Below are 20362 nucleotides of genomic sequence, written 5' to 3'. Positions count from 1 at the left end.
TGGAGGTTGAATGAACCTCTCCTCCTCCTCTTCCTCCTCCTCCTCTCTCTTTCTCTCTCTCTTTCTCTCTCTCGATAAACTTAGCCTATCTCACATATTTTCATTGACCAGCAGCTTGTTAAGTGCACAAAACAGCTGAAGGAAGGTGAGCGAGCTCAGGGGGTAGAAGCATTTGCACACCAGCCTGATGTCCTGAGTTTGATCCCTGAATCCCACAAGCTGTCTGGAAAGAATTGTCTCCAGGGAGCTGCCCCTTGACCTACACCCATGCGAGCCACAAATAAAATGCTTCGTTCCATGTGGGCCTCACTGTGAACCACTGAGCGGAACACTTTCAAGGAAGACCTGTGCTCTCATCCCAACTATAGGGATGGAGTCTGTCTACGAAAATGATCCAAACACTTGGGACATAGCAACCTGTCTGAGTCCTCCCACTGTCTTGCTTCTCCTTTAAACAAAAAATTATCCTTTATGGTTCCAGGGTCTCACTCTGTGCTCTTGGCTGGGCTTTCACTCCAGATTCTCCTGCCTCCGACTCCCCCCATCTCATAGTCTTCTCTTTTTTGGCTTGAACATTACATTTCCTTATACTACCTTGTTCCTAACAGAATAGGAGGGGCCGGTGGGAGAAAGTGGCAAAGGCAGGAGGAGGATCTCTCTGAGTTCAAGGCCAGCCTGGTCTACATAGCAAGTTCCAGGCCAGCCAGAGCTACAGAGTGAGATTCTTATCTCAAAAAGCCAAACTAAATCAAACCAAAACAAAATGCATACTACAACACAAACCTGGGTTTGGAGGTATGAGCTAGTAATCCCAGGGATAGGGAGGCAGAGGCAGGCAGGAGTCTGGGGCTTGCTGGTCATCAGCCTGGCTTAGCTGATTAGTTCCAAGCCAGGGACGTGCACTCTCAAACCATAAGGTGGACAGAATGTGGATGCCCACCAAATGCACACAAACACAAACACGTGTGTTCTCCTCTCTGTCTGTCTTGTCTGTCTGTCTCAGATTTACATCTGTCTGGCACCTAAACGCACTAAATTCGGAAGTTTAATCTATTTGACGTCAAAGCTTAGTTACGGATAAGCTACATTCATGATATGTCTTCCTCCAGCGCAGTCTCACGTCCCTCCCCAACCTGTGAGATCCAGCAAAACACCGAATGCAAATTTAAATGTTTTTCCATTTGTTTGTGGGGCAGCTGACGTTGGAATAATAACTCTGAATCTGGTGAACTAAAAGACCTCATTGGACGACGTGGCTCAAAATGAATCTTACGATGCCTGCTTCCTGCTTCCTTTTCCACTCTGCAGGCCCTATCCAACACAAGCCACTCATTGCAACCAGAACCCATCCTATTTTTAAAGCGTGGCAGGGGATGGGAACATGGCTTTCTTCCTTGGTAGCTCATCTAGCGTTTAATAATCCTTGGTGTCATGAAAGTCTAAAATAATCCTCCCAGATGAGAAGGATGTCTCACCCTCATGGCCTGAGGTATGTGGCGCCCACAGAGGTTTTGGCCTCATCTAGGGCAGCAGGGTCTCTGATGCAGGAGCCATCAGCAGCCTTATCGCTTACTATAGTGTTTTTCTGATCATTCCTTCCCAACCTCCAGAAACCAAACACTAAGAATCATCTGGAAAAGCAGGGCTGGGTAAAACCTTTGGACTCTGGTAAGGAGAGAGAGATTTGTCAATGGCAACACTGGTCCCCTGAGAGATCCCCCAGCCATCTTTACAATGCAAGTATGTGCTGGGAAGGCCAATGCTGTACTAAAAAAAAGTTCCCCCAAAGGGAAAGAGGCTACAGCTAAAAATACATCATGGCAGCTGTTACAAATGCCTCTCACAGGAAGCACACCAACTATTTCATTAGCTACTACCTCTTTGAAGAGCAAAGGAGGGGTTAAGAGAATTGTGAAATTTTTCAGTTACACTAGGCTGGTTAGATTTAGGGGAAGAAATTTTCCATGGATAAAAAAAAATATTAAAAAAAACAACCAAAAATATTAATAACATAAGAATGTACAAGGATTAGGGTTCTCCAAATGCCCGAGTGGCCTGGAGACTTAGGGTGGGGACAACCCACTTCCCACAAACTGCCCTTAGCCCCAGTTTCCCCGCTCTGCCTTCCTTCTGGTGCGCTCACAGGCTCAGCTGAATTAACCAATGCCTTGGGGCCCTGAGGGGAAGTGCAGACGGCAGGATTTGGAAAAGGGATGGCTTTAAGAGCCAACAGGTCATCCTGAGGAGCCTGATCTGCTGCCTAAGGGGCAGATGTTAACGCAGGGATTTTTCATCTCACACTTTTGGAGCTTCCAAAGGAACCATTTACCTTAGGCCTTGCTCCCAGCCACTACCTCAACTACTACCAGTGTTTCAGTGGAGATGTGGACTCCACAGAGCCTAGCAGCCCTTCCAGACAGAAGGTTCCCTCCGCCACCTAGGGAGGCAAAACCAACAACCCCTCCAAACAAAACAAACCAGGAACCACCACTACCCCCACCCACGAGCAAGAAAACACTGTGCTACCCTTCCCAAATCAGCACCTTCTTACTTTTTCTTTTGTTTGCTTTGAACAAAGTTTCACTATATAGCCCAGGCTGGCCTTGAGCTCACTATGTAGCTGAGGCTGGCCTCAAACTCATTCTCTTGCTTCTACATCCAAAGTGCTGGAATTGCATGTACCCTGTCCTGTTCGGTTTATGCCTTTAAAACGTCAAGTTTGGAATAATTATAGATTTACAAGTTACCGCAAAAACATCACAGCCAGTCCTCACGGGCCCTTTACTCAGCTCGCTCTCCGTGACATAGTATATTATCAAACCCGGGAAACTGACATTCACAGGAGCTAACTAACCAAACGAAGCAGATAGCATGCCTTACTTGGATCCTGTCAATTTTTACAGGCTTTTTCTTTTTTTGTATGAATTTGTGTATAGTTGATGGCTTTTGATTACATACACCAATTCATACCACTACCTCCCTCTTCCACCGAGGTCACGGGCATTTTTAAAAAGTCTTTGGTATTGGAATCAATTTGGTAACATAAGTCACAAAAAGAAGTGAGAATCGATGTCACTGAGACACCGAGGCAGAAGGCTTCATGATCACTGCTAAATGCTCAGTGAACTCCGACGGATATTTTCTAGTTTGGGAATACATTACTTTTTTGAACATCTGCCTGGTGAGCCTAGGAGTTCATTAAGTCCCTACAAGTCAGCAAACATCTCTGCTGAGATGGACACGGCCTTCAGCTCTCATGTCATCTCTTTTTGAATGATAGTGGCTGCCTAGACGGAACATGTGGAGGAGGATTCAGAGGCCACATCTGGGCTTAGTGAGAGGCAGCCGTTATCTGAGACACTCTGGCGTTGGGGAGTGGCAGTGGATACAGGAGCGAAACTTCTCCAAAATCCCTGTGACTTTTTGAGCCGCACAGTGTTCTGGATGCTGGAAAAGAGGCATCAAGAAACACAGTCCTAGTTCCTAAGGAGTTCTCAGAGTTTGCAGTTGGGGATGGGAGGTGAGCTCACAGAGAGGTGCACTGTGAACAGGGGACCCAGCACAGGGTCTGGCCGTCAGCTCAGGGGCGTTAACAAAGACCAGCAGTTTCGATGGGCTCTTATTCCCATGGAAAGTGACATGGCCAAAGGGTGGCTAGTCCAAGAGGTGGGACAGACCCAGGGCCGTTGCTACTGGTTACGAGGTTGACTGCTGACGACGGGGTTAGTAGAGGGGAAGCAGGTAAACCTCGAACTAAGAGAAAGATTGTGGGGCCTCTCCATCTGGGACGATGAAATCCTAACAAAATTAGTCTGTCTGTGTTGTCGTTGAGCTGTTTAGCCTCTGTGTGGCTTTTCCCTCCTCTGTCAAAGGAGCAAAGCAAACATGTCCACAGCAGAGAGTTTGGAGGCTTACATGAATTGACAGTTGTGTAAAGAAATGCTATGTTGTTGAGTGTCACCAATTTATTTGCGTGTGGGTGGGTGTGTCTAAGGTGCCAATGTCTTCTTCCTATCAACCAGAAAGACATGAATCAGTATCATAACAATTTAAACCAGACTATGAATCTGTAAAAGAGGGGTGCGACCAAGTGGGGCTTGGGGGGCCATCCTGGAGTCTAAACTTCCTGCGCTCCTGGCTCACGCTGGGCTAGCAAGACCAACGTGCATCCATATCTAAAGAATGCCAGAGAGTGGTGTGTTGCAAACCTTTAATCCCAGCATTAGGAAGGCAGGTCCAGGCAGAGCTGTGAGTTCTGGGTCAGCCTGGTTTCCACAGTGAGGTCCGAGCCAGTCAGAGCCAATGGGAGGACCCTGTTTCAAAGCAAGCAAGCATAAACACCATAGTGCCCCCCAGAGAAGCTAGTTCTAGGTGGGCCTGGGGACCCATGCCTGTAACCCCAGGGCTGAGCGGGAGCATCACAAGTTCAAGTGCAGCCTGGGCCACTTAGGAGACCCTGTAAATGAGAGAGAGAGAGCGAGCCAGGTGTGAAGTTAAGTGCATGTATCTGGCCACTAGATTCAATCACTAGACCTCCTTTCCCACAAACAGGAATCAAGTAGTACTGCAATGTGAACAGGAATAATTTCATGCTATTTACAGTTTGTTTGTTTGTTTTTAATGTTAATTAAAACCATGTCTCAGTTGACCAGACAGGAAGCCAGGGATACTGAGCCAGACTGTGTCTCTCTTGGTGGATAAAACAAAGTTGACGAAACTTGGGGCAAGATGGTGACAACTAACACTTTTTACTTTTCTTGTTTCCAGGGCCCAGTAACTGAACCCGCACCTGTTTGATTTGTTTGTTTCTGAGACAGGGTTTCTCTGTGTAGCCCTGGCTGTCCTGGACTCACTCTGTAGACCAGGTGAGCTACCTGCCTCTGCCTCCCAAGTGCCGGATTAAAGACGTATATCACCACCATCTAACATTCTCACTTGTCATCAGGCTGAACAGCCTGACAGAAGGGGACATGTTGGCTTGTATTAGCTCTGACACCTCATTTTCTTAAGGAAGGAAAGGCCCAGGTCAGGTTTTGAAACCTCAGGATTCGGCATCTGCCCCTGAAAAGGACGAAGTGGGTGGAACCGGCCTTAGTTGGGGATCGCTATTTTTGACTTGTCCTATTCTTTTCCTTCAGAAACTTGGAGCAGCTCTTCCAGGCATTTTAAAATTTGTAATATATAACATTTTTCTCCATCTCAATGCTACAACATCTTGTAAAAGTCAAGCTTGTATCTAGCTCACAATCCTATCTCTTCATAATCACTGGCTCAACCTTCAGTATCCATCATAAGCTTTGACTCTTGACTTATCTCTGTTAATCTTCTTTAATCAATATGGTGGCTAATCTTCAAGCCTATCAATACACTTTATTCAGTTCATTACTCTCTTCTGTCTGAAGTGTGTTTTCTTCCTTTGCCTTGTCCTTTGCCTTTGTTCCTCTGGCCTCCACATTGGAGGGTCCTTAGGACTCCTTGGTTGTCTCTACCTTGTAATACCGTTTAGTCTTATTGCTTTAAGTGCTGCTCAGTCATTAAGCCTCAGGTCCACCTTCTCTCCCAAACCACGTATCTACATATCCTGCCACCCCCTCAGCATCTCTGATTCTCCATCGCTCAGGCCGGACTCACCAGCTCTGACACTGTAAGTCTCTTGGCCCAGAGCTCCTCTGTCTGACCAGCTCGGACTCACCCATCTCAACTGGAAATAACACCATCCTTCCAGGAGTGGCTCAGGCAAACCCCACAGCAGCTACTGTGGAGTCTTCTTTCATCCCCTTTACTGACGGAGAAGTGGACGAGAGAGAAATAATGAGAAAGGAATTTACTTTTAAAAAATATGCAGTGGTTGGTGCACTGCTCACTTTTCACCTGTCCACTGTCACAAGCTGATTCCAACCATCACAATCCTTGCCTGGATGATGGTGATATCAGCCTCCAAAATGGTTTCTCTGAATCTGTCTTTGCCCTGGTACAGTCTGTCCACAGATATAGCAGCCAACGAATCCCTTTAGAATGTGAGGCAGGCCATGCCGTTCATCTGTCAAAAATTCCCAGTAGTTTCCTGGCTTGCCGAGAGCTAAAATCGAAGTCTTTGTCACAGCCGACTGTGCCTTCATATGGATGTGGTCCCTGCCCAAAGATCCCACCACTATCTACCACGCTCTCCTCTAAGCAGAAGCCTTCTTGCTTTTCTCTGAATAAGTTGGGCGTTAAGTCTAGGCATCTTTGCCCTAGCTTTTTGGTCTGCTCTTTCCCTTGGATGCTTCATTAACTCCTCACCTGCATCTCAATGAGGCCTGCTCTGACCAACCAACTTCATACCCAAACCACCTTAGCACCTGGGCCTAATTGTACAAACTTGACTCTCCATGTTACTGACCAAGTTCTAATTAACCATATGATTTCCCTTTATACTCTAATTTATATACTCTAGACTGTTCCACAACATACAGTGAGTTGGTCTTACCCACTGATGTGTCCAAGATGCCCTGAGAAGCTTAGGCCTGCAAAAGTCTCAGTGAAAGTTTTCTGCACGAATTGACCAAATGTGTCAATCAATAATGTTTGTCCATACCAACACCGAATCCTAACCTAATAATTTCACCTAGGAACAACTGTTTTCTTTTAATTTTTTTTTTTATAATTTGAACACACTTCCCTTATCCTTCTATCCCCATTTTTCTCACCTTCTTGCCCTCCTGTTTGTCCCTTCCTAATCCCCCTAAACAGATTTCTCTCTACTTTCAAGTTTGTTTGTTTTGTTTTTTGTTTTTTGGTTTTTTTTTGACAGGTTTCTCTGTGTAGCCATGGCTGTCCTGGAACTTCCTCTGAAGACCAGGCTGGTCTCAAACTCACAGAGATCCTCCTGCCTCTGCCTTCCGAGCGCTGTGTGCCAACACCACCCTGCTTTCAAGTTTTATGTGTAACTATGCATGTATGAATGACAGAGGCAAGTTTCCTTGAGTGCATTATCGCCCGCATTTTCCTCATCCTTTCTTCAGTTGCTGGACACATAAATTAGTTATATAATTCAGCCTCTGTAAACAGTGCTGTAACGTTCAGGAGTGGTTCAGCTGTGTTAGATGGAATATCAATTGTTGGATTTGTTTAATTAAAAAAATTTACAGTATGTTATGTATCTCTGTGTGTCTATGTGTAGGTTCGGCATGTGAATATGAGTGCCTAGAGAGGTCAGAAAGGGATGTTGGATTCCCTGAAGTTGGAGTTACTGGCAGCTGTGAGCTACCCAGTATGAGTGCTGGGACTGAACTGGTTCCTCTGCAAAAGCAGCAAGCTCATGAGTGCTGAGGCATCTCTCCAGCCCCCATTACCAGTTTTCTGAAGACCTTCTGCCTGGTTTCCATGATAGCTGCACTAGTTTACATTCTTATCAGCCATGTATAAGCACCCAGAACTTCCCTGGCACTTTGTTTCTGCTCTCATCCTAACGATGCTTGTGCGATTTAACAGCACAGGCTTCGAAATTCACTGACTTTGCACCCACTGTTTGCTGCCTGTCTGGTTCTCCTATAGAGGACCAATCCCCGCACGACTGTGCTCATATCCTATTCAGCCTCCTTAGCGGTGCTCACAGACCCCTTCCTCGGTGTTCTGCTGCCCTTCCCTCCCTTCCCCTTCCCTGCGCCCCCCCAACCTGCCCACACACCCACAACAACATCATTTGCTCAGAATGGATGTTCCTCCCTGAGCCCTCCTCCGGTTTTCCTCCCTACTTCCCACTCCCTCCGCCACAGTTTGACCTCTACACCCCCAGATCACAAGAATCCATTCCAAACATTCATGGCTCTTACAGTGTACAGCCTACTGCAGCTTGAATGTGCTTCCTGAATGAATTAGAAACCTGGTCCCAAGGCAAGAGGCTTGAGAAGTAGGCCCTTGGAGAAATGACAAGGTCATGGGGCTTTGCCGTGATGAATGAATTAGTGTTTTGTTACAAAAGCGAGTTCAGGCCTCCTTTGCACACACTCATAGTCATCCTTCTCGCCAGGAGAGGCCACCTTCTGATGCAATAGAGACACCCACCAGAGGCTGCCCTTCTGCAGAGCCCAGGGAGCCTGCATGCTCTGGAGCCACATGCCAAACACACTTCTCTGGTAAGGAAATTACCCTCTCCATGGTGTTCTGTTATAGCTACAGAAAGCACGCCAAGACAGCAACTCATCCAAGTAACTCTGAGCCTGCAGGTGCCGTAGCAGCGCCTGTGAATTGGTTTACGCTTTGCTTTTCTGTCCTTTGGAAACGTGGCGTTCTTTGGACAATAGGTCAGACAGGAAGAAATCTTTGATTTTTAATTATAACACTGATTGGCACAGCTTCTCTCTCCCTGCGAGCAGGAGCAACGCCTTCTGCTCATGTCCCCATGAATTCCAACAGTCTCAGCACAAGACAGACAGCATCTGCAGGGTGGCTGGAGGGTTAGGGGCTTGTACAGGGAGGAAGCCGCAAAGGCCAAGGGACTTTTTTTTGAAGGTCTAATGACCTAAAGGGATATTAAAAAAATCATTGGACTAAAATTAGTTTAAAAAATCTGGGAGCTAGAGAAATGGCTCATTGATTAAGAACACTTGTTGCTCTTCCGGAGAACTCAGTTTCAGTTCCCAGCACTCACAGAGTGGCTCCCAACCATCTGTAGTCCCAGTTTCAGGGTATCTGACACCCTCTTCTGTCCTCCATGGATCCCAGGCATGCACATGGTACATACATATACATGCAGGCAAAACACCCGCAAACATAGAAAAGTAAATAAATCTTAAAAAAAAAAAATTAAAGAAGACCGTAGGGGTGTGGCTTTTCAGGGAGGCACTTTGCCTTGACTGTCACGAACTTGGTCGATAATTTGAAAATAGGAAGCAGCAATCAACTTAAGTCGTTAAAAAATGACATTATCTCAAGCAGCTACTTTTTCCTACTTAGAAAGAAAAACTGCAGCTCTTTACTACAGTGGAAGAAGCTGCACCCATGTTCTACCGCAGTGCAGTGGTCATAGTCCATTCACAAGCTGGGCTACCTTTGCTCCCCAACCTGCAATGGTTGGGCTTAACGATGTTTTAACTTAGAAACTGTCTAGGAGGACATGGGTGCAAGCATTCTGTTTCCACCTTTCCGTACTCCATAAGGAATCGCCTTGGGTCAGGGCGTTCCCCACTGTAGACTAGTAAATGTTCTGAACACATCTATGGTAGGATCAGCTGAGCAATGGTGCTCAGCAGCCTGGGTTTGGCGGATGAGGTGTTGGCTTAGAACACTGTCAGCCTATAATGGATTTACTAGGACAGAGGCCGCTTGAGTCAAGGAGCACCTGTACTAAGCCTTAGGCTTAGGGAGAGATGTTTCTGTCGGGAGCATTCAGGACTGAAGGTGAGGGTACAGACGGTGGGCATCGCCAGGACCACTTAGCTCCTTTCTGTGTCCTCCAGCTTCTCCCACGTTCCCCTCTAGCGCACACTTACCGTGTGCTCCCTGAGCTCTGGCCAGGACCTGGTCTTCCCACAGCACGAGAGGGTAGGCATCAGGAATGTTCTCGTTTTACAAGTGGGAGCTTTGTTCAAAGGACTCAGTAGCCTGGCCAACTTGTAGTTAGCAAGTTGTAGGTCTCCTTGAGGACCTTGGAGGGGCTTACGCTCGGGTCCGCGAGCTCTCTACTTTGTCAGGCTGCCCCGGGACATGGGGTGTATTTTATAGACTCAGGACTAAACTAATGACTTGCAGTTTTGAACATTACAGCTGAGCTCTCATGGCCATGCCCAGGAGTGAAGATGATAATCAAAGCTGAGGCCTGGGCCTAAGTGCTGGAAGGAGCATTCTGGAGGGCGGTTTGAGATCTTTCTGCTGATGTTCTAAAACACCTTTCTTCCTTTACATATGTGCATGCAGTCATCTTGTTAATCCTCCAAGTCCTTTGCAACTCAAAGCTCATAAGGGCTCCTAGGTCAAGACAGCCATGGAAGCCATCTACATAACCTTTGACGCCTGGTTGGGCAGTCACTGCGTGAGTGAGTGGTTGCTGACTACAATCTGCTAGGCATGTTCAAAGCGCCAGCATTGTCAAAACCTGACTCTGAGTAGGTCAGTCTGCAAAATGAAATATGCAGGGATCCACAGTCAAGCTCAGGAGGAATGGCACCGAGTATGCAACAGATAAAGAAGACAGGCGGGGCTCGGAACTTTGTATCTCCAGTTACCAAGGCCTTTTGTGACCATAACTTGGACTGATCATACCCAGGAGACTCAGGCCAAGAGGCCTTCAGATCTGCAGTAGTTCCTGCCGTTACTCTGGTACACAGAGGCTGAGGAAAAGCTGTTCTTGCTGGATTCTGAGTCTATAAAGTGCCATGAGACTTCCAGGACAGCACTGTGACACTCCCCCAACTCACAGCTGTTCAAGATAAATGCAAAAAAGAAAATAAAAAGGAAAAGGAGCAAAAGTCCTATATTGTGCCCAAAACAGAGTATGATCTTCAGTGTTGATTATTTTGGTGATCTTTTGGACTGAGGCAGCTAGGATTTGTCATTCCTAATATTTCAGAAAGCTATTTAAAGAGGTCTAACGGTCAAAGGATTCGTGTAGAGGCCAAGGCATTCCTGCTCTTTTTAGAGTGTCTGCTATCTTCTTCCACCTGTTTGTGGTGCTGGGGATTGGGTCCAGGCCTCACACATGCTAGGCAAACACTCCACCACCAACAAGCCCCACTCTCAGCCCCTCTTCTTGTCTGTTAATAGAGGATTTCCTGCGTGTTGACACGCACATTGGGTCCAATTAAAAAACCTTTCCCCAAGGAAGTTTAGAGTTCTCCTGGAAGTGCCACAGAAGTCACAGATATGAGCACTAAGGAATGCTGCTGGGTGACGCTGCTGTCCTCCTACAGCCCTGCTATCCAGGCGTGAGTGGAGGCTGGCCACCTTGCTCGACCTAGGCAGGACACCATGAAAGGACTCCCAGCCCTCACGCCCAGTGGAGTGGTCAGAAGAGTGAGAAGCTGTCACTTGTCCTCCCTTTCCACAGAGCACCTCCTGACCTTCTTTCAGACTACGTGAGAGGAAGCTCACATCAGCTCACAGCACAGAGCGGCACTCTCAGTCAGCAAACCTGCTCCCCATGGTTGGGGGCCCCCAATAGCTGGGCGTTCCACCAGAAAATGCAAGGGAAGACATTCCCCGTGACTATTTAAAAAGAAACATACATGAGCGAAGAAGGAGGAGGAGGACGGTGCACAAGGCCATGAGGCCGGCTGGTCAACCATGGGTTAACACAGGTTCCGAGAAGCACACAGTAACGAGTGTCTGCAAATCCCGGAGCCCCAGGGTGAAAGGCATTTTTATTTGTGGAAACAGAATGGTTCCTTCTCTCACCATTGACTCTCTCTTCTCTCATTTCTTTATTTTTGGTCTGTCTAAACCCAAATTTGGACCATCCATCATTTTAACCTGCCCAGATTTTTCATCTTTCCAGAGCCAAAGAGCAACAAATACCGAGTCCAAAGAGCCCTCTCCCACAGCCGGCTGCCACCAGCCCTTCTTTTCCCAGGGTTACAGGGTGCTCAGAGCAGACGAGGTCAGCAGGACGTGCCACACACAGCAAATCACCAAACCAGAATGCGTTAAAGGGGTTCCAGGGGGCGGGGGGACTTACTCGTACTCGTGCTGGTTCCAATCGTGTTGATTGTGGTGGGGACAGATGAGGAAGAGTAGAGGGGGACGTGGCCATTCTCGCAGCCCAGGCTTTTGTCCTGCCAGTTGGAGGCGCTGATGCAGACCCCGGAATCCCGCGAGTTCTGCCACCCATTGAGCTTATCGTCAGAGTTCTGTCTTTGGTGATAGTAGTGCGCCTGTCCGTAATCCACGGAGTCGGAGCGGCCTCGGCTCTGGCTACCGAAGCCACTCGACGTCCGGTCCTCCAAGTGGTTCAGCCACATGGCAAGAGCACTGCGGTCTTCCAGGGACGTGGCTGGGTGGATCAGAGCATAGGACAGCAGCTGCCTGCTCTCCTCGATGTGCTGGTTATGCTCGATGGAGTGCGCCAGGATCTTGGGCAGCAGTTTCATATACTCTACTTTTGCGTCGAGGTTCCCGGGCTTCAGCAAGGGCAGGTGAGTTAACAGAAGGGAAATCACCTTATCCTTGGATTCCTGCTGCCATTGGTTAATGATTCCTGAAAAGGAAAGTACACAGGACGCATGAGCAAATACACCCACAATCACACTCAACGCCACACTCTGAATGTCTGTGGCTTGGGTTTTCAGGGGCCAGGGACTTCAATGAGCTAGAGTTCAAACATTCTTAGAGCGTGCAGTCAGGGATGCACGCCTAGCCCCCGAAGCCCTGGGCTTGATCCCATGCACTGTGTAAAATCTGAGGAGAGGGGTAAGCACCTGTGATGTGGAAGTGGAGTCAGGAGGATCTGTAGTAGTTCAAGGTCATCTACTACCACTTAGGAAGTATGAAGCAGCATGAACATCATGAGACCTTGTCTCAAAAAAACTAAATTCTTGGGGGTTGGAGAGATGGTTGAGAGCACCGGCTGCTTTTCCAGTGGACCTGGGTTTAATTCCCAGCACCCACATGGCGGCTGGCAACTGCCAGTAATTCTAATCCCAGGGGATCTGACACCCTCTTCTGGATTCCTCGGGTACCATCCACACACATGGTGCACAGACATGCATGCAGGCAAACACTTATATACATAAAATAAATATAATCTCCATTTAAAAAGAGGTTTAAAACTCAACAGACAAATGCTTAGTGGTTTGGAGTCTCTGATCATTCACATTTCCAAAAGATGACAACCACTTTGGTCCAACCAAAGAGAACTGACATTCCCATTTTCCTTCTTGGACAAGCCTAGCCACAACCCTAGACCACCAAGGACCAAGCCTAAGCGAATTTCCGTCAACCGAGAGGCCACACGGAGAACTTCTTGGAGCGATGCTGCCTCCCAACTCCAGGCATTGTTCAAAGTGTCTGGAGAAGGGATGTGTGAGGCCCGTTCCCATCTCCACTCGGAGGAGCATGTCAGGAGAAAAGAACCCAGCACCTGCCTCCCAACCTTAGTGCTGCGAGCTGTGGCTTTCTCCTAAGACGGTAACAGAGCAAGCCGGCCACGCAGCTCCAGGCAAACCTTGGATCACACATACTGGTCCGTTATTTATCTTTATATGATGATATGTCTGTGGGCTTTTTAACACTTTATTTTCAGTTTAGGATTTTTATTGGTGTGGATGAGTGCTGCACATGTGTGCATGCGTAAGCGTGTGTGTGCAGGAGCAAACAGCACTGGATGCCATCCTAAGGAGCAGCATCTACATTCATCGCCACAGTCTCCCCCGAGCTCAACAATGAGGCCAGGCAACCTGCCCAGCGAGCCCCAGGGAGCCTTCGAGCTCTGCCTCCCAGAGCCACTCACAAGCATGCACCATCATGCCTGACACTTCTACGTGAGTTCCTGGAATTGAACTCAGGTCCTCATACTTACAAGAAAGTATTTTAACCACTCAGCTGTCTCGCCAGCTTCAAGACCTCTTTGTTCTTACTGTGACAAAATACACAGCAGCAAGCATGTTAAGCAGCTCAGCGTCATTAAAGGACACTCACAATAGCATGCAATTGGCCTCTACACCAGCGGTTTTCAACTTGTGGGCCGCAACCTCTTTGGAGGTTGAACAATCCTTTCACAAGACCATTGGAAAACATAGCTATTTACGTTCTTGTTCGTAACAGTGGCAAAATTACAGTTACAAATGGCAATCAAATAATTTTATGGTTGGGGCCAGCACAACATGAGGAACTCTTTTAAAGGGTCACAGCATCAGGAAGGTTGAAAACCACTGCTATAGACCCTGCAAAAGGAAAGTCTGTCCTCCTCAAAACACAAACCTCCTACCCCTTTCCTAGACTTGGGAAAGCCATCATTCATTTTCTATCCTTAAAGAACCTGGTTTTACTCTAGGTACCTCAGACAAGTGGGAACTCAGTGTTTATCTTCTTATTTTTTTGAGACAGGGTCTCTCACTCTGAAGCCTGGGCTGGCCTCAAACTTGTGGTTGACTCAGTCTCAGCCCCCTGAGGGCTGGACAGCAGACATGAACCACCTTGCCCAGTTACCCCATGGAATGCTTCACTTCACGCAAGTTTCCTCACGGTTCATGTGTGTGAGGATCTGTTCTCTAATGCCTCCTTCCCTGTCCCACTCAAATGCCAAGCAATGCATGTTGCCTGCTAGTTTTGGGGGTGGACAGTTATCGGAAGAGCTGGGCAACTCCAGCTCTTCACATGGGACTTTCAGGTTTGCAGGAGTTAATTATAAGCTACAAACTCATTGGTATGTCTCTTCAGAATGCTTGCAAAGAAAAACCTCAGTGTTGTGGCTTTGTCTAGAGTTCCCTAAAGACCCTATGTTAAAGGCTTGGCCCCCAGTTTGGAGATATTCAGAGTGAAGGATACTTGAAGATTTTCTGATCACTTCGAGGTATGTCCCTGAGACAGATAGTAGAACCCTACCTCATCTCTCTCTTTGCTTCTTGGCTGTCATGAGATATAGTTTTCATTATGGATTGGACTCTTTCAAATTGAGAGTCAAGAGAAACCTTTCTTCTTTTTAAGTGCTGTTTCTCTTAGGATTGTGTTACAGTAACAGAAGGTTAATGGATCAGCATTGCGGGCATTGTGCTCAGTGAAGAAGCGTGGTCTTTGGAGTCAGGCCTGGGAATTAACCCCAGACCTGCCACTTAATTTGTAGTGGAATTTTGTTACATTGCTTAAACTTTTTGAGCCTTAACTGCCAAATCAGTCATGGGTAGTACCAATAGTTTCTGCTTTCCTTGGATTATGAGATGAAGTATCAAGAGGACCCCTTGAGTACCCTATGGTAGAAACAATCCTTTCCCTTTTCTCTGCATCAGCCAGACCCACAGAGTGATGATGTAAGTGGCTTTGGGTGTTGAGTTTTATAAATAAATAGAGGGAAGACGTGAAGGAAGTTATTAAGAATATCAACAAGTTGGAAAAAAGATAAGGAGTGAAGGGAGGGGGCGGAAAATGAGTTGCACTTCCAACAGTTAAGAGGCAATTATTGGGCCCTCTTCATGTGGGGTTTCTTGGGATGCTAAAGAATCACTGTGTGACACAGAAGCCACTAACCTGAAGACAGACCAAGGGTGGCTACAGAGAAGAAATAAGGAGCCAGAATCATGGGAGTACAGAGGAGTTGTGGTGGAAGTTTCTAAAATCCCTGTTCCCAGGGCAGTGGTGGGAGTGGGGGTGGGGCGGAGTGTCTGAATACTACCAGCGCAGGGGGAGCCAGCACCACAGTCTCATGGTAAGAGAACATGAGTCACATATAGAGCTTGAAGTGTTGCAGTAGTCAAATTACTAAAGAGCAACGAGCTATTTGACTTAATCCAACACTAAAGAAGCATTTCAGCATGTAATCGGCACAGAGCATGAGGGAGACAGGCATTTACCCTCTTTGGGCTTGGGTTAAATCTTGGAAATCCAGGGTGTACACTATCACCAACACATCCGTACTTGAATGAGCTATGTTGCCCTGCTCAGGAGCCGGTGTGATAACCAGTGAGCAGGCCAGCACAGGCTAGACAGTTCTGCTGGAGAAGAAAGGTGTGAGCCAGGAGCTCCTTCCTGCCTCTCTGAAGATTCAGTTAATTGCCACTAGATATACTGTTTAGCTGATTGCCACCAGATATAAGAACTTTGTGTGCCCCACCAGGTAGAGCCTTTTTCAAGGAGGTCTGGGAGGTGAATGAAACTCATCACAACAGCTCCATCCTTCCCATACTCTGTCAGCAGAGAACAGGCACCATTTTCTGGGTTTTCTTGAAGTCTGAGGTTTTGGGGTTTTTGTTTTGTTTTTTTGTTTTTGTCTATTTGTTTTGAGACAAAGCCTCATTATGTGGTTCATTCTGGCTTCCAACTCACAGCAATCCCTCTGCTGCAGCCTTTCTGCTGGGATGATAGGCATGAGGCATGAGTGAAGCGTGAATCTGGCATGCTTTACACGATGGCTGTATTCAGGGGGAAAAGAATCCAGTCAGCCTATCCCAGGGTCTCAAGCGCCACAGAAAGAAAATAAAAGCTCCAGAGAAGAACAGAGGTGTCCTAAGTCAACAGTGAACCAGAGCAGGGGGCACTCACACAGACCCTTACACTTCAATTTGGAAACAACTTTTAATAAAATTGTGGGAGGCTGAAGAACTTCCTAGATTCCTGCTAGGTCACTTCCCCGTTTAAATATTCTTCCCTCACGAAAGGTCGGTCTTAAAAAAAAAAAAAAAGTCAGGACAAAAATAAAACATACATAGGACCCAGTGCGAATGAAACACGCTGTGTCCAGCCACCACTTTTTGCTAAGGATTAACCCGGGCCTCAGAGGGAAGAGGCCCTGCAGAGGAGGACGAGAGGCCTCTGTCCCTGGTCCCATCTAGGGCTGAAATAGCGCTATCCTCAGGAATAGCCTTCCAATGGTCTGAGTGTGGCCAGGTTGTGGTGTGACCGGAAGACACCCGCGGTTTTGCTTACCCCTCTGGGGACACAGCTATAAGGCTGCTTTCTGAAGCTGACCACACCTACTGGCTCACAGTTCTATAGCTGTCACACTGACAGCTAACAGTATTGAGCGGTTCCTGCGGGCCAGGCTCGCTTGTAAGCCCTGTGCATTTAATTACTCACTGAAAGCTCTCAAGGAGCTTAGCGGAGGGGGCGGGGCGGCAGAGCTCATAACTAACCTGATTTTGCTGATGAGAGACGGACGTAGGCGGAGCAACTAAACTGTCATTGGTCCCTTGACTAACGAAGAGGCAGGATGGAAGCAGACAAATTAGCGTAGCTACAGATGGTTACCACGCTAGAACGACCAGAAGCTAGATATTTCAGCAGTTGTGGTATGCAATCATCACAGCAACAGTGCGGACACGCGCAGCTACCGTCACAGGGCTGTGGGAGTGCGGCAAAGGGAGCTTCAGAGGCAGCGGAGATGAGACTTTTTTATGGTTTAAGGTGCTCATAATTTCTTTGGACACTGTCTTGGGAAGGGAACCTTATGCTCTCCCTTGAGGTCTAGGGGGATTTAGTGAGTTACGTGCAGCCATGTGGCGGAGATGGCAGTGTGCGACTTTAGGGTTCAGCTTATAAAGGATGTGGCTCCTGCCTTGCTCTCTTCTCTAAGGAAGTCAGTAGTCATATGGAGAGGTCACTCTTCCCCCAGGAAGCAATCCAATGAGGTCGTTCTGGTGAGGAACCAGGGCTGTTTTAGTAAGGGCTGCTATTGCTCTGATGAGACGCCATGGCCAGAGGTCAGCACGCCGCGGAGGAAGTCGGGACAGGAGCTCCTGCAAGGCAGGAGCCTGGGCTAGGAGCTGATGAATCTGTGGGAGCGCTGCTTGCTTGCTTGCAACCTGCGTGCTTGTTGTTTTAGACAGGGTTTTTCTTTGTAGTCCTGGCTGTCCCTAGAACTCGCTCTTAGGCCAGGGTAGCCTCAAACTCAGATTGAAGGTTTCTGTCTCCTGAGCGCTGGGATTAAAGGCTGAGCCTTCCCACATCAATCACTAATTAAGAAAATGCCCTACAGCTTGTCTATAGCCAGATTTTATGGAGACATTTTCCCCTGTGTGTGTTTTTTTTGTTTGTTTGTTTGTTTTTGAGACGGTGTCTCTCTGTGTAGCCCTGGCTGTCCTGGAACTGGCTCTGTACACCAGGCTGGCCTGGAGCTCAGAATTCCGCCTACCTCTGCCTCCCCAGTGCTAGGATCACAGGTGTGCACCACCACCCAGCAGAGGCATTTCCTCAGCTGAGGCACCCTCCTCTCTGCTGACTCTTGCTTGTGTAAGGTTGAATAAGATTAGCCATCGCAGAGCTCCTATGCCCTCCACCCACAAGGTCAAGGTGCTAGCCATGTAAGTGACCTCCTTGTAAGGGAGATCTCGGCCCTGCAGAGCCTTTACAGGACTAGAGCCCCAGACAGCATTTGGAGGTACCCTGAGCTACAGCCACACCTTTCTAGAGCCACAGAACCAGTGTGTGATTACGTATGTGTTGCTCTAAGCAGCCAAGCTTTGAATAATTTGTTTTGTGGCCCAACGATAACCAAGTGCCCCTAAGGAAAAAAGGAAGCTTTAGACACTTGGCTTGGAATGTTCGGTCCCTCTGACATTCCTATTCCTTCTCTGAGACAAGCCCAGGACACTAACTTGCCTCTAAAATGCCTTACTCACCCACCTGGCCTTGATATTTTTCCTCACCAGCAACGGTGGACTCTGAGATAGCTCCCTAGGTGCCTTCAGGGTAAGAGTGCACTAATCGTGGAGACTTGAGCTACGTCCACATTACTGGGTGGAGATCTTTCAGGGCGACCTAGAAAATGGTTTCTGATTATAATTTGGCTCCCTGTAGTGGTCTGCCTGCAGGAGAATGCGTGCTGATTATCTGGCTACATCTTGTCAACAATGGTTCCCCAAGTCAAATTACCACGCCAGCATCGCAGGGTCTGCCTCTGCAGTCAGCCCAAGTCAGCCTCTTGGCGTGAGCATATGATGGTGCCAACTCATCTTCACATCCTCTGCTGCTTCCTCTGTGTAAGGAGGCCAGGTGTGCTGGGGAGTTAGTGTGGGACAATGTTCGTGATTCATCATTTTTAATCTAGTGGCGTAAGAAGGGCAAAAGGAAATTTGAAAGAGTTATGCTATAGTTAAAGACCATGAGGATTAGGAAACTGTCCCACGATTCTCTGAGTGACAAGTCCACTCTTACTGCCACACAATCATACGCCAGTGTTGATAGGCTGCAATTGTTAGTAAATTACCCTTAAATTGCTCTTTTATCATACCCTTGCTTTCATTTTAATAACACTCACCATAAGAAGGCTTTCTCACAAGTGCAGTTAGAAGTTTGTTCATGCAAGGAGTACATGGAATTAAATGATAACATCACAAAGTAAGTATTTGATGGGGATATGAGCTGACTCAGGATACCCCAAACATCGGAACAAAAATGGCAAATGCAGCATGCAAGTGGGGAGACTCCTAGGCAGGCACCTACTCTTGCCTCTTGTATCCTCTTGCCTCCTAAATTACCCTCTTGAGCTGGGAGAATGCTCTAGGTAACTTGGTTGGGGTCTGCAAATTGTGCTGACATTTCAGTTACCACGAGGGATCCAAATGTCTGGAGTCACCAAGGCCCTGCTCTAACCAGTGGTGCCTTTGTAGAAAGGGGTCAGCTGGCATGAAGCATCTTCCTCCTTTGTCAAAGGGCCCGCACTGGTCCTCTCCTACTGGCACTCACACTCTCGTGCACTCTCCTGTGTCTTCACACCTCGGTGTGACCAGCCGAATGTGGCAGACGTGTGTTGGTGAGATGGGTGGTGGTTCCCACCTTGCTTTCTATGTTCCCTCGCTGTGGGGGAAGCCAGTGAGGACAATGCTTAGGCATCTCCAGCAGACGAGACCTCAGGCCTTCTGTGAAGAACCAGAACAGGCTTGGCAGTTGTGTCACTGAGCCCTCTTGAAAGTCCTCCTCCAGCCCCAGTAAGTGTAGCGACAGGGATGTGGTCAGAGACTTTGGGCCCAAACTACCTAGCAAGGCTGTTATGTTAAGCCTTTAGGTGTGGGGGTAAGTTTTTTGGAAAGATGATGTTTTTTATTTTACACGTATGACTGTTTTGCTCACATGTGTGTTTGTGTAGCACCTGTGTCTGGTGCCCTGGGAGGTATGAGAAGAAGGTGTCTGACCCCCTGGAACTGGAGTTATGGATGATTGTGAGACACCATGTGGTGTCCCCATTCACAGGGTCCCAAAGCTCCATGTCCAAAGATAGCATGTCCCTCCCTCTTTTTCGCTCCAGATCTGTTACCATGTGTTTAATCTTTTAGCATATTCAGAATATATCCAGAATCTAAACATACTTTGGCATCTCATTCCATCATGAGAGAAAGTCTCTTATGAATCATAACCATCATTTTTGCAAGAATGATCTTTTAAGAGTAGCTGATAGGCCACTCTCCAGATTAGAGATGCCAGTGCTGCCCATCAGCTGTGGTTTGGGTATGGTTTGAGGATGGCCCAAAGGCTCACGCACGGGAAGACTGGGTTCTATAGTACGGAGGCGATGTGACTTCTAAGACGTAGGGCCTTGTCAGAAGTTTGGTAGATGAGAAGTGAAAGTCCTCAGAAGGAACCGAGTGGTGCCCGTGTCGGGCGCCCCGACAGTGAATTGTAGGAAGAGCAAGCCTTGTCCCCTGACCCTCTCTAGCTGTGTCTCATCAAGGGCTCTCTGCTGCATAGACTCCTCCCACTGTGATGCCATTCACCGTGAGGTTCTTTCCAGAGGCTCAAGCAA

The 20362-nt window shown here is 47.7% G+C and overlaps 1 protein-coding gene across 4 annotated transcripts in view; it reads right to left on the bottom strand.

Moving 5' to 3' along the window:
* Window positions 1-20362, bottom strand: part of Samd4a (sterile alpha motif domain containing 4A) — a 206481-nt gene that overhangs the window by 71522 nt on the left and 114597 nt on the right. For all 4 annotated transcript variants that reach the window (XM_021641253.2, XM_021641254.2, XM_060390684.1 and 1 more), the window contains one exon: window positions 11654-12172. In XM_021641253.2, the coding sequence (XP_021496928.1) occupies window positions 11654-12172 (519 nt within the window). The remainder of the gene's footprint in view (window positions 1-11653; window positions 12173-20362) is intronic.

This window comes from Meriones unguiculatus, chromosome 9 (assembly GCF_030254825.1).
Source record: "Meriones unguiculatus strain TT.TT164.6M chromosome 9, Bangor_MerUng_6.1, whole genome shotgun sequence".
In the NCBI taxonomy this organism is placed as follows: domain Eukaryota; kingdom Metazoa; phylum Chordata; class Mammalia; order Rodentia; family Muridae; genus Meriones; species Meriones unguiculatus.
This window is presented reverse-complemented; position numbering and strand designations above follow the sequence as displayed.